Raw genomic sequence first — 25,412 nt, forward strand, 5'->3', positions numbered from 1 at the left:
CTTATGACCTGAGACCAGTTTCTAAAACCCAATGAGCGGAGAGATGCAAGATCCTCCAGGGTGGAGCTAAATAGAAGTAGCAGGGCTGGTACAATGATGGTTCCCCGTTTGTTTCTTGTTCTTGGTCCTGTGGTCTATGGTCACATGGCCAAGCACAATTGATGCACAGAGAACTATCACTGTATCATCCTGTAACTTCCTTATGCAGCTCTGCAACTGAGCTCAGCACACTCTGTAAGTAAAGGAGTTACGGCAATGTTCTTCAACTCCAGTCCTCAAATACCCCCAACGGGTCATGTTTTCAGCATTTCCCTCAGATGAAATGGCTGTGGTAATTACTAAGGCAGTGAAACTGACCAAATCACCTGTGCAGAATAGCGGAAAGCCTGAAAACATGACCTGTTGGGGGTACTTGAGGATTGGAGTTGAGAAACATTGAGTTAGGGCACAATAAGCCTTAGTTCTCAGGTACTAGGGGCAGAAGAGCATTCATTCTAACCACACTTTGAACCCTCAAGGACAGCTTTTCTCAACCAGGGTTCCATGGAAGCCTAGGGTTTCCCCAGAGGTTGCTAGGGGTTCCTTAAATAATCAGCAATTTCAAACTTTTACGTAAGTAGAAATTAACACCCAAGGTTTAGTTTTGTTTTTTAGCTATATATACTTTCTACTTACACTGACCACTAATTAAAGGAGTATTCTTCCCACTGACAACTGATCTAAGAAGCATTCTTCTCATTACCCACTAAAGAAAGGAGCATTTTTTTCTTATTGACCACCAGTGGTGAGGGAGTCCACCTCCTGGTAAACCACTGCAAGAGTTAAATGTTCATTCATTCTAGGGGTAGAGCAGGAGTCACACGTGGCCCCCGAGCCACGGGTAGAGCAGGGGTGCTCAACCAGTGGCTCGGGGGCCGCGCGTGGCCCGCAACCTCCTGCTCTGGAATAGAATAGAAAGAAGACTATTATTAAAGGTCAGTTAATTACTAAAATTACAGTGTATATATGTGCATATCTTTTCTGCAGTGGTCACTGGGCTGCTCTCAAACTGATCCGCCAGGTACAGAGCAGGTTACCTGCACTGAGCCATAGACTTCTATTATTACCTGCGAGTTTGGTGAGCTTTCTGAAAGTGCACCAAACCTGCAGAATATAATAGAAGTCTATTGCAAACTGCAGGAAAGCCAGAGGTACACTGCGTTGCACACGTGGTGCGCGTAAACCGCAGCGCATCAGTGTGAAAGCAGCCTTGGACCACTTTCACGCGGTCAGTGCGACAGTCTGACCAACTGGACCCTCCATTCACCTCTAAGTAGTGGCAGACATAAACCGACTTGTGTTCTACCTCCAATACGATCCACTAAAAAACATCGTGGGCTGCGTCCTTGTCCGCTCTGCAAATGCAGAGTGCAAATGCAGAGTGGACACAGACATGCCATCCACCCGCTCCACTCATTGTGGCCCCGCGACCGGTTACCAAGTCACTTAAAGTGGTTGTAAACCCTTACAACCAACTTTGACCTACAGGTAAGTCTAGATTAAGGCTTACCTGTAGGTCCAAGAAATATCTCCTAAACCTATACGGTTTAGGAGATATTTGCCGAAAGATAGGCACCACTGTCTACGGCGCATGCGCCGTAGACAGCGGCGCGCAGGCGCACTGAGCGCGCCGCGGTCAACGGCGATATGCTGCGAGTGGCGGCTCCCGTGCGCATGCGCGGGAGTGACGTCATTGCGGCTTCGCCAAATGACAGCGGCGCAGCAGTGAGACCCACCGAGTTGATGGATGCGGTGGACTACAGGGGACAGCGGTGACTTCGCTGGCTCCTGTGTCAGGTAAGTGACACATAATGGGCTACTATGCGATGTATAGTAGTCTATTATGCTTTGCCTTTGCAGGGAATGAAAGAGGAAGTAAACTCATCAGGGTTTACTTCCTCTTTAAGTGGCCCTCACTCTTCAAAAGGTTGGGCACCCCTGGGGTAGAGCAACAAAGTATAATACTGACCCTATTCCATGCCTCTGGTGCTCTCCTTCACTCCCGCCTGTCCCTTGCTATTCTCCCGTACAGTGCGGGGTTATTGGTCCTGCATTGTATTTGATGAGCCTCATTGTGGGACTGCTGGCTGGAGCATCTTAGGAAAGAGGCAGCAGGGGACCAGTAACACAGATGGAGGAAGCCTACCGGAGCTGGAAGATCCCACTGCAGGGGTAATTTTATTTGCCATGCCTGGAGTTGGGCTTTATTATTTGGTGAATACTGTAAATATAAAGTCCAAAAGCAGTTGACTTCCATAAAAATGTAAATTTGTGTATTTTGCAGGTAAAGAAGCTGGTTGGGGAAGAATTGTTCGGCCGCTACGATCATCTCCTTTTGAAGTCTACTTTGGAGATGATGGCTGATGTGGTTTATTGCCCTCGTCTGAGCTGTCAGACTCCTGTGATGCAAGAGCCAGGTGGCACAATGGGTATTTGCTCAAGCTGTCAGTATGCTTTCTGTACCCTTTGTATGATGACCTACCATGGAGTCTCCAAATGTAACGATCCAGAATGTAAGTCAATACTGGTTTTGTAACAAAGACTCAATTTTTTTTATTCTCTGTTCTGACATTGCCATCTTACCATAGGTCCTACTGTGGCCACTAGGTAGATGAGATGACCCTTGTACTGCACAAAATGGCCATCTATTTACACAGACACCCTCTCCTGACTCCTACATCTACACTCAAATGCCCCATCTACTCTTTTATATGTCTCTCTACCTCATCTACTTTTTGTAACTCTGCTCTTACTTTTCCATACTTTCGGCTGAGTTTCCCATGCCCCAGTTCTCTTAGGCCGCGTACACACGGGCGGACTGTTCGCCCAACTTTGTCCGCTGAACAGTGTTTCGGCGGACAGTCCGCTCGTGTGTGGGCTTTCAGCGGACAGTTTCAGCAAACAGTCCGCTGAACAAGGTTTTTCGGAAATTCCGAAAAACTGTCCGCTGAAACTTTGTTTCAGCGAACAGTCCCCTCGTGTGTAGGCTTGTTCGTCAAACTAAGTTCCGCGCATGCTCAGAAAGGATTTACACGCCGAAGTTTGCATTGCAGTGTATAGGACGTCGTTTTCTAGTCCCGTCGTACGTGCCGTTCACGTCATCGCGCACGGTTTCAGCAAACTGTTCGTTCGTCGTGTGTGGCCATGTCCGTCCATGCTAATTTTGAGCGGACTGTTTGCTGAAACTGTTTGACGGACAAAGTTGGGCGAACAGTCCCCGCGTGTGTACGCGGCCTTACCGTGCTTGGACCTTAAAGGGTGACTTCACTTTTGTGGGGAAAAAAAAAGATAATATAACCTATACAATTGCTACACAAGTCATATTATAATTGAATGTTATTAAAAAAATTACCTTTTTCTTTTCAATCTGGAGCTCTGTAATTTTCTGTAAAATGCAGTGCAATATGGCTACCTAGAGGTGTTCTGTACACAGAATGTGAACAGAACGCCCCTCAGATACATAATTTCCTGGTTAAGTGATTGGCTCACTGATTTTCCCAGAAGTCTGCACTAAGATACAGGTCAAATTTCAGGCATCTACTGCAACAAAAATGTCATGTTTGGTGCGTAGCAAGGTCCCAGGCCTCCTTTGATCTAATGAGGACCTCCAGGGCCAGGGATAGCTGACATTCTTCTGTATGTCGTGGGTTGTGGTGGGTTGTGGTGGGTTGTGAGGTATGGTGAGGTATGGCAACCTATGCGACAGAGTGCTTCTTGGGGTTTTTGACATCAAGCAATTGTTTTCCAGATTTGCATGGCTGCCACCTGGTCTTCTGTTTTGACCTTCTCTAATTTCTATCAGGTGGATTTTTTTTGGTCTTATCGGATGCCAGCTCCAATGTCCTTCAGGGGAAGCTCTTTAAGCTGCAGGTGGTCCCTAGTTCTCTGTTGCTTTCGTGGTCCTGTAAGATCTCGTTTGCTATGTAGTTCCCACCTCTTAGTTTGACAGCTTTTGGATTTCCCGAAGGTGAAAGACTTCCTGTATCCATCATCCAAAAAACAGCAAAAGCGTCCAAAACTGTGCCATGCTGGTTGTAGGATGGTTTGTTCTGGACTCTACTACAGTTTTTCCCTTCCCTTCCCTTCCCTTCTCTTCCTTCCCTATTCCATTGAGTTTATATGCATTTAGCCTATGATTATAACCAGGGCCATTTTTAAGGCAGGGCAAAAGGGACAGCTGCCCTGGGCCCTGTCATTATTGTGGGGCCCAAAGCAGCTGCCTCATACTTGCAAACTATCCTGATTTAAATTCTCTTGACCCTTGAGGTTTTAGTCCTGTGTTGTTTCCCAATATCTCAGTGTGAAGTGCTGCTACTAATGCTGCCCAGCTCTGCCCTATTGTTGTGTACAGATGACTCACCGGCAGACCCTGTGTTTACATGTAAATTACCAGCATTTATATGTAAATAGCGGCAGCATTCATATGTAAATAGCGGCGCCCGGCGGCATTGATATGTATATCATGACCCCTGAGGTCATATCCACAGTGATCTCTAGCAACCAATCAACAAGCAGAAATCAAGTGCTGTAACCTCTAGCAACTAACCAGTGAGCTGTAATGTGTTCTGTAACCTCTAGCAACCAGTCAGTGAGCGGTAATGATATGCTGTAACCTCTGGCCACCAATTGCAATAGCTGCCTGATCTGATTCAGTAAACTGATTTTGAATCTAGCTGCTATTTATTGTATGTCTCGGAGCAGGTGGAGAGCGAAGCTGCATGGGGGGTGGGGGGTCTACCCAGGGTCCAATCAATATTAAAGACAGCCCCGATTATAACTAATCTCATTAACCTCATTAACCTTTTTTTTTTTAGCAGAATTCACGGAACCTACTTTGGAAGATCCTAATCCAGGTAATTATCTTGGAATCGTGTGATACACAAGATTAGTTATTATTTTGTGACCGCCGTTGAGTATCTATTTACTCCGCGTGACCTTATCTTTTATACTTTACCAACAAATTGGGTAACGTGCTCTTAGATCAACTTTAGTATACTTTTCCAAAATTTTGTATTTTAAAAACCGTAGCGCAAATATCAAGTGACATAACATTTTTTTTTAAATATGTCCTATTTAGCGGGTATTACGTAATCTTCCGACCAAAAAGGATTTCTTTAACCCCTCGGTGCCCGTGCTATAGCTGAAAGATGGCTACATCGCAAGCTTAAAATGCCGGGAGGGCGTCCGTGTACATCCTCCCATGCTCGCTCGTCCTTGGGACTCGGCTGATCACTGATTGAGGCAAAGGGCCAATCACAGCGTACCCTTTACCACATGATCAGCTGTCAGCCAATGACAGGTGATCGTGGAAGTAAACTGGCATATGTTCGAGGGACATGGGTCCCTTAGTGCCCACTAGTGCTGCTAATAAGTGCCCTACAGTGCTGCTAATCAGTGCCCACCAGTGCCATCTATCAGTGCCCATTAGCACTGCAAATCAGTGCCCTCCAGTGCTGCTAATCAGTGCCCACCTGTGCCATCTATCAGTGCCCATCAGTACTGCTAGTCAGTGCCCACTAGTGCCACCTATCAGTGGCCATCAGTACTGCCAATTGGTGCCCACCAGTACCTCATCATCAGTGTCAATTATCAGTGCTGCATATCAGTGCCCAACAGTGCCACCTCTCTGTGTCGCCTATCAGTACCCATCAGTGCCACCTATCAGTGCCACCTGTGCATGTCGCCTATCCATGCCCATCAGTGCCACCCATCAGTGCAGCCTCATCAGTGCCTTCTTATCAGTGCCCAGCCATGCTGTCTTATCAGTGCCCATCAGTGCCACCTATCAGTGCCACCTCATCAGTGCCCATCAGTGCAGCCTATCAGTGCCCATCAGTGCAATCTATTAGTGCCTATCAACGAAGGAGAAAAATTAGGCTGTCTGTGTGAAGAAAATAAGAAAGCCAATAACTGGATTCTGTTTGAAGGACATCAGTCCCCTTAGTGTCCATCAGTTCTACTAATAAGTGCCCTCCAGTGCTGCTAATCTATCAGTGCCCATTAGTATTGCCAATTAGTGCCCATCACTGCCTCCTCATCAGTGTCATCTCTCTGTGTCATCTATCAGTGCAGCCTCATCAGTGCCTCCTAATCAGTGCCCATCAGTGAAGGAGAAAAATTACCTGTTTGCAAAACTTTATAACAAAATATAAAAACAAAAACTAAAAAATTCTAAATTTTCTGTCATTTTTTTTTTGTTTGTTTAGCAAAGAAATAAAAACACCAGTGGTGATTAAATACCACCAAAAGACGGCTCTATTTGTGTGAAAAAAAAAATGGTAAAAATGTCATATGGGTACAGTGTGGCATGACCGTGCAATTGTCATTCAAAGTGTGACCCTGCTGAAAGGGGGTGCAAGTGCCCGGTAAGCAAGTGGTTAAATATGTGTGCAAAAAAAAAAAAAAAAATGGAGCAAAAAGGTTAAAGAGGAGGGCCGTTTAAAAAAAAAAAAAAAAAAAAAAAGTCAGCAGCTGCAAACACTACAGCTGCTGACTTAATCAGCCCACTTACCTGTCCAGGGCGCCCGCGATGTCAGCCGGCCGAGGCCGACCCGTCCCTCGGCTCTCAAGTCCCGGCGCCGCCATTCCTTGTAAGGGAAACAGGCAGTGGAGCCTTACGGCTTCACTGCCCGTTTCCTACTGCGCGTGCGCGAGTCATGCAGCGCTTTGTGAATGGGACGCGCTGTGTTCTGGAACACACAGTTCCCAGAACACAGCGCGACCCATTACCCAGAAGACGCTGCATGGAGGAGAGAAGAAAGAAGATCTCCATGGAGGAGGAAGAGGAAGATTAGGATTATGTGCCTAGCAACAGGCACTTCTGGTAAGTAAAAAAATAAAAAAAATTTTTTATTTATTTTTTTTAGATTTTTTTGTAATTTTTTATATATATTTTTTTTCCACGGTGGCCCTCCACTTTAAATGAAAAAAAAAAAAAAATGTTACCCTGAAATGGCTAATCTAATGAATAAATGAATAAATTCTCTCATTCATGTAAAACCATTTACACAGTACCTTATTTTAAAAGCATTTTGTTACTCAGGATTTTTTTCCTCCCTTTTTTTTTTTATTTTTTTTTATTTTTTTTTATTTTTTTAGAAACTCCGGACTCATTGGACAATGAAGACAGCATTGATGATGAACAACTAGCAAAGATGTTCCAGGGGAAGAGAGGCCGCCGGAAGAGAAAGCAAGAATGGGAGAGTATGAAGTGGATAAAGGAGAACTCCAAGGAATGTCCTTGCTGTAGATCCAAGATTCAGGCACGTAGTCTACCGGGGGGGGGGGGGGGGGGGGGGTTGTGGTTGGATGAGGGGATCGGTCCTTCTTGTACTTTGTTTGGATCTGTCCCCTATCCAGTTTTTATACAAGTCAACTGATGGTGATAAAGGAGCAAAAAAATAAAAAATAAAAAAACACAACTGATGTGTAGCATTGCAAACCAGGGAGCAGGGGCTGAATATTCAATCAGAAACCAGACGCAAGATTTCTACAATAGTGGCAAAAATAACGAAATGACTAAAAAAATAAAAATAATATGACTTAAAAAAATAAAATAAAAACAATAATATGACTTTTTTTACATCCAGCGTGTCTAGTAGACCCCATAAAGTCTCCATAAGGGCCGGTTCACACTGCGACGCGAGGCGAGGCGACACGGCTCGCCTCGCCTCGCTCCCGCAAGTCGCCCCCATTCTGTACAATGGAACCGTTCTGAGAGGAGCGACTTCGAGTCGCTCCGACTCAGAAAAAAGGTTCCTGTACTACTTTGGGGCGACTTCGGGGGCGACTTGCATTGACTTCTATACAGAAGTCCTCTGCAAGTCGCCGCTGAGGTCCGTGCAGGTCGCGGCGAGGCAAGTCGGAGACGCCTCGCCGCGCATCGCTGTGTGAACCGGCCCTTAGGAGTACTTTTCATTGCATAAAGCTATCGCAAGGGGACTTGTTCTCCCTTGTTACATAGTTACATAGTTAGTCAGGTTGAAAAAAGACACAAGTCCATCTAGTTCAACCATAAAACAAATAAATAAATAAATAAAATAAAAAATATCATACAATCCCATATAACCGATTCTATACCCACAGAGGAAGGCGAAAAAACAAAACAGAAAAGCAGGATCCAATTTGCTAAATTTGTTGATAGCAATAAAGTAAAAAAATAAATAAAAATGTTGACATTGAATAAAGTAAATAAAAAAAGTAAAAAAATAAATAAATAAGTAAAACCATTCCAGTCTCCCTGTGCTCACACACAAATGCAAACGGGCGCATAGATTGGGGGGGGGGGGGGAGGGTGATAATGGTGCCCCTGTGCCCTGCATGAGCAGCTGCCACTGCATACACTATGTTACCAAAAGTACTGGGACGCCTGCCTTTACACGCACATGAATTTTAATGGCATCCCAGTCTTAGTCCATAGGGTTCAATATTGAGTTGGCTCCGCCCTTTGCAGCTATAACAGCTTCACCTCTTCTGGGAAGGCCGTCCACAAGGTTTAGGAGTGTGTCTATGGGAATGTTTTGGCCATTCTTCCAGAAGAGCATTTGTGTGGTCAGGCACTGATGTTGGACGAGAAGCTCTGTCTCGCAGTCTCTGCTCTAATTCATCCCAAAGGTTTTCTATCGGGTTTGAGGTCGGGACTCTGTGCAGGCCAATAAAGTTCCTCCACCCCAAACTCGCTCATCCATGTCTTTATGGACCTTGCTTTGTAATTTCATGTGTTAGTTCAAGATGACAAAGTGTAACTTGTGTTTTTTTTTTTTTTATTCTTACAGAAATTGTCTGGGTGTAACAAAATGACCTGTTCTCAGTGTGGAGAGTACTTCTGCTGGATGTGTGGGATCTTATTGCCTAAATGGGATCCGTACGACCATTTTAGAGACACTGACTGCCCTCAGTATGTATATGTCCTCAGCTTGGGTTGTTTGTGAATAATAGATACTGATAGGATATTCCTAAATTGTGTTATCTGCTCACCATGACTAGTGTAGTCTGAATGTTCCCCTTATACTATTCCTTACCTATTAGAAACGAGACCACACCATAGGTTGGAGTAAACTGGCCACAACAGCCTTTATTAAACATAACTCAAAATTCACTCCAATAACTTGTAAATATGAAAATATATAAATATATATAAATATAAATAACTTTATTAACCTTAAACCACATTAAATAACATTAACTGCCCATTCTGGTGATCTCTGACGGTGACCCCACTTAAGCCAATACCAAATCACTGCGGTACACCTGACCAACTTCCCAAAGGCCTCCACCTGTGACCGGTCGGAGACAACTTCCGCCAGTGAACATAACCGTATTCCCTCCAACGTTCAGGAATACCCAGAGGGGCCGATCGTTAGATGAGCCCCCCACACCCTCAGATCCCTTCTGAGTACCTGTCTACCGTCAGAAACCACCAGAAAACACACCGCCACAGCCCGAAAGGGTGACCCCCTCAACCTTGAGGGCCACCCCACACACGAAGAGCTTTCTGTATCCCCTCCTGTAAGCCCAAGGACCAGAGGTCAATCCCCACATCCGATAGGTGAACGCCATCCTGCCGGAGATAAAGCCCCACATTCACCTCCAACTCCCGATGTCGAACCACAATGCCCCCATTCTGCACCACAAACCGCCCAACCACCTTATTCACCCTTATCCTAGTTTTTTCAATGCTGGCTAAAGACCTAGCCCACCGCCACACAGTTCTGGCCACGATGTCCGACCACACCAAAATGGTGCCCGGGAAAAGGACTCGCAGGCGCAACACATCCGCCTTAATATCCGCCAGAATGTCCTTCACCTTCCGAATGCCCAGGTCATTGCCCCCCGCATGAACAACCAGCACCTCCGGGGGCCTGTCTCTCAAAGCGAAGCGCTCCACCTCCCTCATGACACGCTCCCACCTCATGCCCGGGAACCCCAACCACATCACCCTAGCCACCCGCCTGGGGATACCCAATTGCCTGCCTGCTGGTAGAGAATCACCTCTCCTGGCCCCCCCAGCACAGGTACGAATGCCCCAGGATCCAAACGAGGCGTGGAGAACCTCCATCTGGAATGAAACAAGAGAAATAACACAACAACCAACGGAATGTTACAAGCACAGTACATCCTCCCCAGAAATCCCAACAACAAACAACACCCCCAGCCGCACCCACCTTACCCCAGTATCAACTGCGGCCGGACATAGGACCGGAACCTCCGGGACTCCCACCTACCAATCCGGCGAACCACCGCCTCCTCCAGCCCACATCGTGCCGCTTCCGTTGCCGCCCCAATCCGAAAAGAGTGGGACGCATATTCCCGCTCATCCAAACCCACCGCTCTCAGGCAGTGCCGAAAAACCGCCACAAACTGAAACCGGGATAGAAAAGAGCCCTCCGCATGCACCAAAAAGGGGCCCGCCCCCTCAGGCCGTACCGCCCGGAAAGCCCGTACTGCCGCCACCGGGCACACTGCCGAGCCCGGAAGGGCGAGCAGCGTAATCGCCACTCCCTTGCCCCGTTGATCAGTCTTAGACCTACGCAACCGTATACTCACCCGATCCGCCACCACCTGCACATCCTGATCCAACAGACCCCCAGCCACCCGTTTCGAGTGACACACCAACTCCCCTATCCTAAACGCCCCATAAAACGCCAATGAAAAAGCAGCCGTAAACAGAACGGTCTCGTAAGCAGACGAGCAAACGTCCACCAGCCGAGAACAAATTGCCACCAAATTGTCAAACGACACCAGCCGGCGCGCATCCCGACCCTTCCGATCCCTCCGGTACCCCTTCAACGTTTGCCTCACCCAAAAATCCTTTGTCCCGTCCGGTTCCCCCCACAGTTTAAACAAAAAGGCCAACCCAGCCAGCTTCCGCTCAATAGACGCAGGCGACAGACCCGTCTCAATATTCCGTGCCACCCAATACAATACCACCCAGCGCCGGTCGGAGCCCCGACCAGCCACGCCAACCTCCCGCAGGAACGCCCACCATTCCGCCCACACCCTAGAATAAGCGGACCAAGTAGCCTCACTCAGCGACCTTCTCAACCAACCTGCGGCGATTCCAAGGGCAGCTCCCACATCCACCCGGGGCAGGGCGCCCCCGACTCCTCCGCTCCCGGCGCCAGCTGCCGGAACTTGTCCCACTGAAAACGAGAGAGTGAGTCAGCCAAAGAATTCTCCACCCCAGGTATATGCACTGCATAAACGTAAACATTGAGCCGCAAACAGCGAAAAACCAGCTGTCGCAGCAGCCGGATTTCGGGGGGCGAGGAAGCAGTCATCCGATTGACCTGAACCACCCCCATATTGTCGCAATTGATGCGCAACTTCAAATTACGAAACTCCTCCCCCCACAGCTCCAACGCCAACACTATCGGGAATAATTCTAGCAAGACCAAATTGCCCAACAACCCCGCAACCTCCCAGGAGCGCGGCCAAGGTTCAGCACTCCACCGGCCCCGAAAAAATGCCCCATAACCCGTAGACCCAGCCGCGTCAGTGACCAACTCCACATCGAAGTTGCTCACCGGCCCCGCCATCCACATGGCCCGCCCGTTATACGACCCCAAAAATTCATGCCATGCCCGCAGGTCCTCCCTATGTTCCTTCCGCAAGCGCACAAAATGGTTAGGGGCGGTCACCCCGGCGGTGGCCCCCGACAGCCGTCGGCAGAACACACGGCCCATAGGGATGATCCGGCAAGCGAAATTCAGCTTGTCCAACAGGGACTGCAGGGCCCGAAGCTGAACCTTCGGCCGGCCCTGCATCCCTGCCAACTCCGCCTGCAGATCCCGCAATTTATTCTCCGGCAATCGACACTCCATTGCCAGCGAATCAATCACGATCCCCAAAAAACTCAATTCCGTAACCGGGCCTTCCGTCTTATCCCCCGCCAACGGCACCCCGAACCTGCCCGCAATGTGCTGCAACGTGGACAGAAGAATCGCACACACCTTGGAGGCAGGCGGGCCCACGCACAGAAAATCATCCAAATAGTGGATGACCGACTCCAGGCCCGAAACATCTCTCACCACCCATTCCAAAAACGAGCTAAAAGCTTCAAAATAGGCGCATGAAATGGAACAACCCATGGGCAGGCACAAATCTACATAAAACATGCCCCGCCAATGGCATCCCAACAGCCGGAAGCTTTCCGGGTGGACCGGCAGAAGTCGAAACGCCGATTCCACATCCGCCTTGGCCATACCGCCTGACCCACCGTACCGCCGCGTCAAAAGACGTGTAGGAAACCGTACACGCCTCCGGGTCAATGAAATCATTGACCGACCCCCCTCTCGGAAAAGACAGATGATGAATCAAGCGAAACTTCCCCGGCTCCTTCTTAGGAACCACACCCAACGGGGAAACCACCAGGTCCCCCCACGGCTGCACTTCGAAAGGCCCGCCCATCCGGCCCAGCGCCACCTCCTTACCCAATTTGTCATCCACCACCCCCGGGTGATCTAAAGCCGAGCGCAAATTCCTGGCTAACGGCGGCACCCCTTCCAAAGAACAGGGAATCCTAAAACCATCCCGAAAACCCGCAATCAACCCCCGCGCCGCCTCACCATCCGGATACCTATTTAGGAAAGGAAGCATCCTTCCCAGGTTCACCGGCGTCATCCCTTTTGTGACCGGCGTCACCGGCGCGCTTACCCTTTTTGAAACAGCGGGACAGGGGGTGGGCGCCGCCGCACCCGGAGCACTCATGCTTGAAACGGCACGCGCCCCCGAATTTACAAGCCCCTTCATTAAAGGGCCAGCACACCCCCCACTTTTTACCGGCCGGCAGTCCTGAGGACGACGCACTCCTGGCCCCCCCCTGAAGAAACGGAGTGGGCGTACGCGGGGCAGACATAAGCCGCATCCAGAGGCTTATGTCCTTGTGATCCCAGCGCAGGTCAGCCCGCACCGCCTTCCGCTGGCGAAACTGCTCATCATAGCGCAGCCACGCCAACCCCCCATACACCCGATGAGCCTCACCAATCGCGTCCAGGTAACAAAACAACGCCGAGCAATGCTCGGGGTTCTTTTACCCTGTCACGCTAGCCAAGATAGCGAATGCCTGAAGCCAATTCGCAAATGTGCGCGGGATCAGCCGATACCTACGTTTTTCCTCGTCGTCCTTCTTGGAACTGTCCGGCTTGACCCTATCCAAGTTAAACTTCTCAAGGGGGAGCAAAGAGAAAATCTCCACATACTCACCCTTTCCGATCTTGTCCCTCACCTCCTGCTTCAAATGCGCCCCCAACGGGCCCTCGAAGCAAACATAGACTTCGCACCGGGCAGCATCCGCGAGCCTAACCAGATCAGACCGCGCCCCCGGATCCGCGGGCACCGGGGGGACCCCCAAGCCCCCAGCTCCCGCATCCACGCTCCCCGCTGCCACCGCAGGCGGTGCGTCCCGCGCAGGCACAGCCTCTGCCCCCCCCCCAGTACTCAGCCAGGGGGCCACCTGAGGCGACCCGAGCCCCCCGCAAGCTTACCAACAAGGGCCTGCAGCCCCTCCAGCAGCTCCTGCAGCGGACCCGAGGGCCCCCCGGGGCTACTGGCCCCGCCCCCCCAATGAACCAGCCGCAACCCCCCATGACCTCCCGGGACCCCGTGGGCCCCGCACCCCCCTGTGACACCCCCATCAGACCACGCAAAGCATCCGCCAGCAAAGTAGACTCGCGCAACTTACCCGGCCCCCCCGGGGCCCCGGCGACCTGAACTGGTCCGGGCGCAGAAAAGGACACCTCCTCCTCCTGGGACAGCTCGCTCTCGGACCCGACCTCACCAGCGCGCACCGGGGACGCCGCTATCCCCCTGTGCTCCGATCGGTCCTTCCGGTCCATGCAATCCGGGACTGCAGGCAATGTCCTCCTCCCCCCGCCGCCCCCGGCATGCCGGCGTCTGAAACCGGCCCTGCCAGGCACCTTGGCGGCCTTCTGCGACCCGCCCTCCCCCCCAACTGCATGTGTCCCCCCCGGAGCGCCCCCCCGCCGCGCGGGTCACCGCTCCTGAGCCAGCAGGCCGCAGATCCACCGCCATGTGCACCCCCCCTGACGCACAGACCCCGAGCCACCCGCACCCCCCCCCCACCTCCGCCGGGCCCCGTGCAGGCCCGGCGCCATTGCCATGCTGCCGCATGCCGCAACGACCGCCCGGACCGGGGAGAGCCGGGAACCGGCCGTTTCGCCGGGGGGACCGAACGGTCCTCCCCCGGGCTCCGGGAGTCACGAGGCGGCCGAGGTGTAGGCCCAGGGGAAAAACGCGCCGGAGGCCGAGACCTCCGCGCGCGCAGCTGCACCTCACCTGTCCCGCCGCCGTCCTCATCGCCGTCCGCCAGGTCACCCACGCGGTCCCGCAGCCAGTCCGCACCGTGCACCTCCGCCGCCCGTCGTAGCCGCGCGAAGAGTCCCTCAAGATCAGCCATAGCAGAGGAGCAGCGAAAAACTGCCTCCTCTGTGTCCCACTGGGCTCCGAATGATCCCTTAAAGCCACACCCCTCCCTTTTATATGACCCCTCCCCTACACTGAACTTGTTTCCTGCAAACCTTTCCTCAACTCCACCCATAAAGCTTAACCCTCTGTGTCCCTCATCCACACTGTCATGTCCAGCACTCCTTATATCATTTCATTCTTAATCCGTGCTTCTCTGACTTGGAGGAACTGACCTCTGGAGGCCAAAAAAATGACCTAGTCAGAGGATAGCCTGTGGTCTCCTTGTGGCTGATCTTTCCCCATTGCTTACTATGCCTTATGTACACACAAGTGTATCTTCCGTCTGAAAAATCTTGGATGGTTTTTCCAATGGAATTCCGCTCAAGCTTATCTTGCATACACACGGTCACACAAAAGTTCTCTGAACTTTCAACCCTCAAGAACATACATACAACGCTACGACGACCCGAGAAAATGAAGTTCAATGCTTGAAAGCATGCGCCGAATTGTTTCCGAGCATGCGTAGGAATTTTGCACGTCGGAATTGCTACAGATGATCGTAATTTCCAATCGGAAATTTTTCCGACTGAAAAATTGAGAACCTGCTCTCAATCTTTTGCTGGCTGGAATTCTGCCAGCAAAAGTCCGATTGAGCGTACACACGATCGCATTTTCTGACCAAAAGCTCTCATCTGGCTTTTGCTGGCAGAATTTCCGATCGTGTGTACGCGGCATTATTCATTGTGTGGCTGTGTGGAAAATTGATCAATCCTGGAGGTGATCAAAAAAAATAATACACGATCTCATGTTTACAATCCTGCGCCCATACGCGACGCCATAACGCCGTGGCTGGGCCTTCGACGGTCATAGAGGTGACTGGTGTACATCTGGTCACCGGAAATCTCTATGGTCGTAATCTAACAGTGGCCAATTATTTTTCCGGGTCCCCAATGGGCCCCCCGTTGCCTGTAAGTATGATCAAGCTGTGGAACTGCCGCTATGATATTTCTTATGGTTCACAGAATCGCCAGCTGAAAACAAGGATATCTGGATGATGCCTGTAGCTGCAGCCATCATTCAGAAATTCCCACTGAAAGTCAAGGACATCATATGACAGCCTTGGGCCCACATGCCTGTACCAACAGCTGACTTGGCCTCTCAGCTAAGCCTCTCAGCTAAGCCAGACGCCCCCCCCCCTCCACAGCCCAACACTCCAGTAAGCGCTGGAGGGGGAGAGCAAAGAACCGGTGAATGACAGTCATAAACTCTTTGCTCAGTGAAGGCTGCGAACTGAGCAATCAGCCGTGTTTGATCACTCAGTCTTAGGCCGCGTACACACGGGCGGACTGTATGGCCTACTTAGTCCGTCGAAACACATTTCAGTGGAGAATCCGCTCGTGTGTGGGCTTCAGCGGACTTTTTCAGCGTGCAGTCTGGTGTACTAAGTATTTCGGATTTTTCTAAATTCTGTCCGTCATACTTTGGTTTCAGCGGACAATCCGCTCGTGAGTAGGCTAGTTCGACGGACTAAGAATGGCGCATGCTCAGAAAGGATTTACACGGCGGAAGGTTGCATTGCTGTGTATTGGACTTCCTATTTCTAGTCCCGTCGTACGTGCTGTACACGTCATCGCGCAAGCTTTCGACGGACTGTTTGTGCATCCATGTGTGGTCAAGTCCGTTCATTCGAAAGTATGACGGACTGTCCGTCGGATTGTATGACAGACTAAGTAGGCCATACAGTCCGCCCGTGTGTACGCGGCCTTAGAAGCAGTGGGGGACACATGCAGCATGTGGCATCCATCTACATAAGTATGATTTTTTTTTTTTAAAACATACTTTCCTATTACTAATATCTGGCAAGAATGGGACTATATTATTTTGGGGATCCACAACCATAAATACGTAAGTCTTAAACAATAACTTAACCTAAAATCATGTTATTATTTATTCTTAACCCTTTCACGCCTTCCTAGGTCCTTAAGAGATTCTAAATTCTGGGAGGTGGTTGGCGGGCAGGTCACATGCTCCCGATCACAAGTTTGCATCAGGAGCTTTCCAATCCCCATTGATAATTTTGCTGGGAGCGCCTATGACGCGCACTCTCGGCGCAGGAAAATGTTTACATAGGGGGCGCATATACAGTATGCAGCCTCTTTCGGTATTAAAGTTCACCCACCGAGAGGCCTCATATAGGCGTACAGCCGATGGTAACTGGTTAAAAAGCATATAGAGGGCATTCAACAAGATCCTATCTCACACCATTATAATATTGCCCCCTGATTTGGGTATAATAGACCACCATGTTTATCCTTACTTATGCGGCTTTACCCTGTGTGGAAACCTTTTTGGCTTTGCTTGATGTGGAAGCTCAAGCCTTCCTTAAGGTAGTTTCTGACATTGTTCTTTGTCCCTCTGTCTGGCTCCAGTTCACCAAAAAAGAAAATTGAACTCCATTGCCTGGATGTGGCTCAGACTGGGGGAATTTATCTCTTATGCTGCGTACACACGACTGGACTTTTCGACAGCAAGGGTCCGATGGATTTGTTCCGTCAGACAATTCGATCGTGTGTGGGCTCCATCAGACCTTTGCTGTCCAAAAATCTGACGGACTTTAGAAAATTGAACATGTTTCAAATTTTTCGGGCAGAACTCCGCCGGATCCAGTTCCTGTCGAGAAATCCGCTAGTCTGACAGACGAAAACCGACGCGAGGGCAGCTACTGGCTACTGGCTATGAACTTCCTTATTCTAGTCCGGTCGTACGCAGGGCCGTCTTTAAGGCAGGGCAAAAGGGGCAGCTGCCCTGGGCCCTATCATTGTTGTGGGGCCCAAAGCAGCTGCCTCATACTTGCCAACTATCCCAGTTTGAATTCTCTTGTCCTTTGAAGTTTTAGTCCTGTGATATGTCCTGATATCTCAGTGTGAAGTGCTGCTACTAATGCTGCCCAACTCTGCCTTATTGTTGTGTACAGATGACTCACCTGCAGACCCTGTGTTTACATGTAAATAACCGGCATTCATATGTAAATAGTGGCGGCATTCATAAGTAAATAGCTGTGACCGGTGGCATTGATATGTAAATAAAGGCAGCATTCATATAGATCATGGACCCCTGCAGTGAGGAGATGATGTGCTGTTACCTCTAGCAACCAATTCGTGAGCAGTAATACTGTACAGTAATCTCTAGCAACCAATTAACAAGCAGAAATCATTTTCTAAGTATACAGAAAACGAACAAAACTCTGGATAGCCGCACTCCGGATTAGGTAAAAAGTAAAAGTGCCTTTATTTCTTCAAATGCAAAAAGTCCAGAAATCATTTTCTGTAACCTCTAGCAACTAATCAGTGAGCCGTAATGTGTGCTGTAACCTCTAGCAACCAGTTAGTAAGTAGTAACTGCTGGCAACCAATCACAATTGCTGCCTGATTTTAAGTCTAGCTGCTATTTATGTATGTTGGAGGGGGGGGGGGGCCCAAGAAAATTTTTGCCCAGGGTCCAATCAATATTAAAGACGGCCCTGGTCGTACGTCATCACGTTCAAATCCATCAGACTTTGGTGTGATTGTGTCTGTCCAAGTCCGTTCATTCGGAAAGTCCGCCGAAACTATGCTGAAAGTCCGTCGAAAAGTCCGGTCGTGTGTACACGGCATTACCACAGCTTCTTCTTCAGAATGACTGATTCACTTTTTGTCATCCATAATGGACCCCAAAAGGTGCATCAGCTTCTTGTTCTACTATTTCTAGGTGGCTCAGACAGACCATTTTTTTGGCTTATGGTCTTAAGGACCAGGCTACACCCATTCCTATGAAGGCACATCCTACCAATCCTGTGAGTCTTTACTGGGCTTTTCAGCATCAAACTACGGTTTACTTGATTTGCAAGACACGGCCTTCTATTGACACATTCTCTAAGGCCGCGTACACACGGGCGGACTGTTCGCCCAACCTTGTTCGGCAAACAGTTTCATCAAACAGTCCGCTCAAAATTTGCATGAGCGGACTTGCCCACACACGAGCGGACTGTTTGACGAACAAGGTTGGGCAAACAGTTCGCTCAACTTTTGAAATGAACGGACTCGCCCACGTAAGGCGGAGGCAAATCCGCCCATTTCGAGCGCGTGTACAGGTAGGCGGGGCCCGCGAAGGAGACGTCGCGGGCTCCGCCGCCTGGAATGGGCTTAAAGGGGAACCCCAACGCCGAAAAAAATCGGCGTGGGGGTTCCCCCCAAGTCCACACCAGACCCTTGTCCGAGCACGCTACCCGGCCGGCCAGGAAAGGGGGGCGAGCGAGCGCGCCCCCCCTCCTGAGCCGTACCAGGCCGCGTGCCCTCAACATGGGGGGTGCCTTGGGGAAGGGGGGGCCGCGCGGCCCCCCCACCCCAAAGCACCTTGTCCCCATGTTGATGAGGACAAGGGCCTCTTCCCGACAACCCTGGCCGTTGGTTGTCGGGGTCTGCGGGCGGGGGGCTTATCGGAATCCGGGAGCCCCCTTTAAGAAGGGGGCCCCCGGATACCGGCCCCCCACCCTATGTGAATGAGTATGGGGTACAATGTACCCCTACCCATTCACCTGTGAAATAAAGTACACAAAAAAACACAACACATGGAAAAAGTATTTTATTGCACAGCTCCGGGGGTCTTCCGTCTTCGGGGGTCTTCTCGCCGGACTCCTCCGCTATGTGTGTGTAGCTCTTTTGCTAGCGGAGGAGTCCGGCTTTCTTCCTCCCCGCCGCCGGCCTCTTCTCCCGACTTCGGGGGTCTTGTCCCCCTCTTCGGTTCTTCTGCCGGGCCACCGCGCCTGGTCCGGTGGCCCGGTCTTCTGTCGCCGTCTTCCGTTCTTCTGTCGCCGCCTTCGGTTCTTCTGCCGGGCCACCGCGCCTTCTTGTAGCTCTTTTACAGGCGGTGGCCCGGTCTTCTGTCGCCGCCGCCGCCGCCGCCGCCGCCGCCGCCGCCGCCGCCGCCGCCGCCTTCCGTTCTTGTTCTTCTTCTTGTTCTTCTTCTTCTGGAGATGTTGACTCGACGAGCTCTCCGGCCGGAATGCCAGGGACACGCTCCGCTGCCACTTATATAGTGACAATGGGGCGGTGTCACATGGTATATGTCACATGGGTTGGTCACATGGGTTGATGTCACATGGGGACTATGACATCGTAAGGGGGCGGGGTCACCATGTGACCAACCCATGTGACATATACCATGTGACACCGCCCCATTGTCACTATATAAGTGACCGCACAGCGCGGCTCTGGCATTCCGGCCGGAGAGATCGTCGAGTCAACATCTCCAGGAGAAGAAGAAGAACAAGAAGAAGAACAAGAAGAAGAACAAGAACGGAAGGCGGCGGCGGCGGCGACAGAAGACCGGGCCACCGCCTGTAAAAGAGCTACAAGAAGGCGCGGTGGCCCGGCAGAAGAACCGAAGGCGGCGACAGAAGAACGGAAGACGGCGACAGAAGACCGGGCCACCGGACCAGGCGCGGTGGCCCGGCAGAAGAACCGAAGAGGGGGACAAGACCCCCGAAGTCGGGAGAAGAGGCCGGCGGCGGGGAGGAAGAAAGCCGGACTCCTCCGCTAGTAAAAGAGCTACACACACATAGCGGAGGAGTCCGGCGAGAAGACCCCCGAAGACGGAAGACCCCCGGAGCTGTGCAATAAAATACTTTTTCCATGTGTTGTGTTTTTTTTTGTACTTTATTTCACAGGTGAATGGGTAGGGGTACATTGTACCCCATACTCATTCACATAGGGTGGGGGGCCGGTATCCGGGGGCCCCCTTCTTAAAGGGGGCTCCCGGATTCCGATAAGCCCCCCGCCCGCAGACCCCGACAACCAACGGCCAGGGTTGTCGGGAAGAGGCCCTTGTCCTCATCAACATGGGGACAAGGTGCTTTGGGGTGGGGGGGCCGCGCGGCCCCCCCTTCCCCAAGGCACCCCCCATGTTGAGGGCACGCGGCCTGGTACGGCTCAGGAGGGGGGGCGCGCTCGCTCGCCCCCCTTTCCTGGCCGGCCGGGTAGCGTGCTCGGACAAGGGTCTGGTGTGGACTTGGGGGGAACCCCCACGCCGATTTTTTTCGGCGTTGGGGTTCCCCTTTAAGCCCATTCCAGGCGGCGGAGCCCGCGACGTCTCCTTCGCGGGCCCCGCCTACCTGTACACGCGCTCGAAATGGGCGGACTTTCCGAGCGGGAACAGTCCGCTCATTTCGAAAGTACAGCGGACAAGCCCACACACGGGCGGACTGTCCGCTCAAACACAGTTTCAGCGGACAGTTTTTCGGAATTTCCGAAAGACTTTGTCCGTCCAACTGTCCGCTGAAACTGTCCGCTGAAAGCCCACACACGAGCGGACTGTCCGCCCAAACACTGTTCAGCGGACAAGGTTGGGCGAACAGTCCGCCCGTGTGTACGCGGCCTAAGTTCCACTAGCTGGATGCTTCAGCTTCATCTGATGCAAGCTTCAGCCATAAGGTGCTTCAGGTAGCCCATTGAGCTGAAGGCAGACCTAATTTCTCAGTTGCTTTCTCTGCATTTGTTTTCTGTGTTGCTCATCGCTCAGTTGGACTGCTGTTTGGCATCCCGAAGGTGAACTTCCTGTGTCCTTCATTGGATGAGAAGAAAAATTTGATTTTCTTTTCTTGGAGTCCGTTATTGAAAAATTTCAGGCATCAGCATGTTATCCAGCTTGGACCAATGTAACTATGCATAGGACATACCTGGCTGATGCTGGAAGAAGCTGGCAAATCACTGATGTTGACACCGCTACTACAGTGATCTTCACTAGCTTTTGGGTCCCATTCTGGTTGGACGGCCTGATGCCTATTGAATACAGGAGGTTGGCCACTTGGCTTGGGTGCCATTCAGAGAATGCTTTTCATTCTCTGAATGCAAAGTGATCCCTGATTGGATGAGGTGGAGAGCATGACACCACCGCCCTACCTCTCCACCTCATTTAATCAGAGAGCACATAGCATTCATTCATTGAATGACATCAGTGGGAGCTGACAGCCTCCTGTGCCAACAAGGCAACAGGCTGACCACCCAGCAAGGGACTTGGATGCAAATGGAGATCACTGAATTATCGGTCTAGTAGCAGTGTCTACTTCAGTGATTTCCAGAGGCACTGGCCAAGTATGTCATATATATAATTACATTGGTCCAGGCTGGACCAGTGTATAACATATCCATGCTGGGAATTATTCTTTAAAGCTTCATTCACACTTGTAGGACTCCAAAGTTGCGCTGACTTTGGAGTGCAACTTTGACACAACTTTGGATGAGTGCAACTTGGATATGACTTTGCCTTTGACCAGTGATAATGGACAACTGTTGCACACAAGTTGCATTGTATAACATTCAGGTACAACTATCATGCACCTTCTGAGGGTTGACGTCTATGGCCCTCAAGTTGCTTGAAAGTTGGACCAAAGTAGTGCATGAACTACTTTGAAGTTTCTGCAACTTTAAGTCAAACATATATAAAGGGTTATTATTGGAAAACATGGGGAACGACTTGTCATGCAACTTTGATGTCCAAAGTTGCATGACAAGTCACACAAGTGTGAATGGAGCCTAAGGCCGCGTACACACGGGCGGATTGTCTGCCCAACTAAGTCCGTCAGACAATCCGACAGACAGTCCGTCCTACTTTTGAATGAACGGACTTGACCACACACGATGAACAGACAGTCCGCTGAAAGCTTGCGCGATGACGTGTACAGCACGTACGACGGGACTAGAAATACGACGTCCAATACACTGCAATGCAACCTTCGGCCGTGTAAATCCTTTCTGAGCATGCGCCATACTTAGTCCGTCCAACTTGCCTACTCACGAGCGGACTGTCCGCTGAAACCAAGTTTGGACGGACAATATTACGGAAATTCTGAAAGACTTAGGCCGCGTACACACGGGCGGACTGTCTGACGGACTTGGTCCGCTGAAACGTGTTTCAGCGGACAATCCGCTCGTGTGTGGGCTTCAGCTGACTTTTTCGGCGGACAGTCTGGCGGACTAAGTCTTTCGGAATTTCGGTAATATTGTCCGTCCAAACTTGGTTTCAGCGGACAGTCCGCTCGTGAGTAGGCTAGTTTGACGGACTAAGTATGGCGCATGCTCAGAAAGGATTTACACGGCGAAAGGTTGCATTGCAGTGTATTGGACGTCGTATTTCTAGTCCCGTCGTACGTGCCGTACACGTCATCGTGCAAGATTTCGGCGGACTGTCTGTTCATCGTGTGTGGTCAAGTCCGTTCATTCGAAAGTAGGACGGACTGTCTGTCGGATTGTCTGACAGACTTAGTTGGGCAGACAGTCCGCCCGTGTGTACGCGGCCTTAGTCCGCCAGACTGTCCGTTGAAAAAGTCAGCTGAAGCCCACACACGAGCGGATTGTCCGCTGAAACACGTTTCAGCGGACTAAGTTGGACGGACAATCCTCTCGTGTGTACGCGGCCTAAGGCTCCAAACTTTGAAGTGCAACTTTGACGCAACTTTGGATGGGTGTGACTTGGATGCGACTAGTTGTCCCTCTGCAAAGTTGGACCCACCGTTGCACCACTGTTGCATGTAAAACATTCAGGGATGACTTTCATGCAACTTTGGAGTGTTAACATTGAAGTCTATGGTCCTCAATTTGCATGAAAGCCGGACCAAAGTAGTGCATGAATTAGTCGCTACGACTTTAATTCACACGTATATATGAATGGTTATCAATGGAAAACATGAGGAAGGACTTGTCATGTGACTTTGATTTCCAAAGTCATATGACAAGTTGCACAAGGTGTGAATGGGGTCTAAGGGACATAAGTCCTAGCCCTCTGTGTTTCAGTTCTGATTTGCTACAAAACTCAGGCATGCTGGTAGTACGAGGTCTTATCTTGGGCTTGCCTCCAATTTATTTGTTTGTCAGTGTCTGATCCTCCTGTAGGCGGTAGTATGAAGGGGAAGGTTTTTTTCTGTCCCTTAAAGGAATCCAAGAAAAAGATTTTATGATGAGCGCAACAATTCTAATTTTTAAAAATGTTATATACATAATTACATTTTTGATTGTTAATTTTTTAGGAATTCATGACCACGTGGAACCCTATAGTCTTCAAACCGAAACCCAAAGTTGGAGCCCCCGAAAGAGGAGCTGCAAGCAAAATGGACCAGTGGACACAAATGGGCCACAGTCTACAGAGGAGAGTTCAGATTCAGCTGCAGTGGAAGAAAAGAATCTCCCTGAGATGGACATCGGATCAATTCCATCGCCTGTTTGTAATCTGGGATAACAAAGCTTTAAGTTTTTAGCTTCCTGAGGCTCATAATACTAACATATAGAACTGGCACAGTAGTGTTGGGGTATGATCTCAATACCACCATAACCACTTGAGTACCATCCTGTAATACCCCTTCATTACCAGGCCATTTTTTCAGTTTTCAGGGTCAGGACTGACAATTACCTGGTCATGCAAGACTATATCCAATTCATTATATTGGTTATTTTAGAGAGATTTTTCTTTCTTCAGGAGTTAGATAACCAGATCCCACCTAGCCGATAGCAGAATGATGGCCGCTGCAGGGATCAGTTATCCTGATCAGGCTATGATGTCCAGCATGATTAGGCGCTCGTGTGCGCCCCCCCAGGGGTGTGCAGAATGGTGCGGTGTGTCGATCCGACACACTGCATCTCCAATCTAGGTAAAGAGCCTATGATACACCATGTGATCAACTGTGTCCAGTCATAGCTGATCACATGGTAACCAGGACGTGCCAATTATTGGCTTTCCTCCATGTGTGATGACAAGGCGTGAGCAGCCGAGGCGGCTCTTCTGACGGGGGGGGGGGGGGTCTGCGCTGATAATCAACGCATTATCAGCCCACCAGTGCCCGCCAGTGATGCCCATCAGTGACCCACCAGTGATGCCCACAATTTCTTGCCAGTAATGCCAATGAGCGCCTACCCACATGTGATGTCAAACAGTGCCCATCAGGGATGCCAATCAGTGCCCATCACTAATGCCAGTCAGTGCCCATCACTAATGCCTGTCGGTGCCTTCTCATCAGTGCTGCCTATCAGTGCCCATCATTGCCACCCATCAGTGTCCATCAGTGCTGCCTCTCAGTGCCATCTATAAGTGCCCATCATTGCCCAGTGCCACATATCAGTGCCCATCAGTGCTGCATATTAGTGCCACCTATCAGTGCCCATCAGTGCTGCCTCATCGGTGCCCGTCAGTGAAGTAGAAAATGTACTTATTTACAAGATTTTATATAATTTTATAAAAAATATATAATATAAATTTATAATCTTTTTTTTTTTTTGTAGCACAAACAATTAAAAAGCCAATGGTGATCAAATATCACCAAAAGAAAGCTATATTTGTGGGGAAAAAAAAGATAAAAATGTCATATGGGTACAGTGTCGCGTGACCGCGCAATTGTCATTCAAAGTGCGACAGCAGCTGAAAGCTGAAAATTAGCCTAATTTATTTTTGCAGTAAAAAAGACCAAAAATTTAGGGTTGCTTATGTTTACCTTTCATTAGCTTACCTTTAACCACTTGCCGCCCGCCCTATTACAAATTGACGGCGGCAAAGTGGTTTCATTATCCTAACCCGACGTCATATGACGTGATTAGGATAATAAGCCGCTGCGCGCCCCCGGGGGCGCGCATCGCGGCGATCGTTGTTGCGGGGTGTCAGTCTGACACCCGGCAACTACGATCTCGGTAAAGAGTCTCCGACGGAGACTCTTTACCATGTGATCAGCCGTGTCCAATCACGGCTGATCACAGTGTAAATGGGAAGAGCCGGTGATCGGCTTTCCCTCACTCGCGTCTGTCAGACGCGAGTAGAGGAGAGCCGATCGGCTGCTCCTCTGACAGGGGGGGTCTGTGCTGATCGATTATCAGCACAGCCCCCCCGAGGATGCCCACACTGGACCACCAGGGACACCACTAGACCACCAGGGA

The 25,412-nt window shown here is 50.3% G+C and overlaps 1 protein-coding gene across 2 annotated transcripts in view; it reads left to right on the top strand.

The window, feature by feature from the left end:
* LOC143925083 (E3 ubiquitin-protein ligase RNF14-like) overlaps nt 1–24,997 on the top strand; it is a 53,021-nt gene extending 28,024 nt beyond the window's left edge. For both annotated transcript variants that reach the window (XM_077449670.1, XM_077449669.1), the window contains exons 5-9: nt 2,324–2,552; nt 4,854–4,892; nt 7,138–7,301; nt 8,814–8,935; nt 23,522–24,997. In XM_077449670.1, coding sequence (XP_077305796.1) covers nt 2,324–2,552; nt 4,854–4,892; nt 7,138–7,301; nt 8,814–8,935; nt 23,522–23,531 — 564 coding nt within the window. In that variant the 3' untranslated portion in view covers nt 23,532–24,997. The remainder of the gene's footprint in view (nt 1–2,323; nt 2,553–4,853; nt 4,893–7,137; nt 7,302–8,813; nt 8,936–23,521) is intronic.
* The last annotated feature ends 415 nt before the right edge of the window (nt 24,998–25,412 follow it).

The sequence above is a fragment of the Lithobates pipiens genome, unplaced genomic scaffold (assembly GCF_037356315.1).
Source record: "Lithobates pipiens isolate NorthernLeopardFrog02 unplaced genomic scaffold, aLitPip1_a1.2 Scaffold_22, whole genome shotgun sequence".
NCBI classification, from domain to species: domain Eukaryota; kingdom Metazoa; phylum Chordata; class Amphibia; order Anura; family Ranidae; genus Lithobates; species Lithobates pipiens.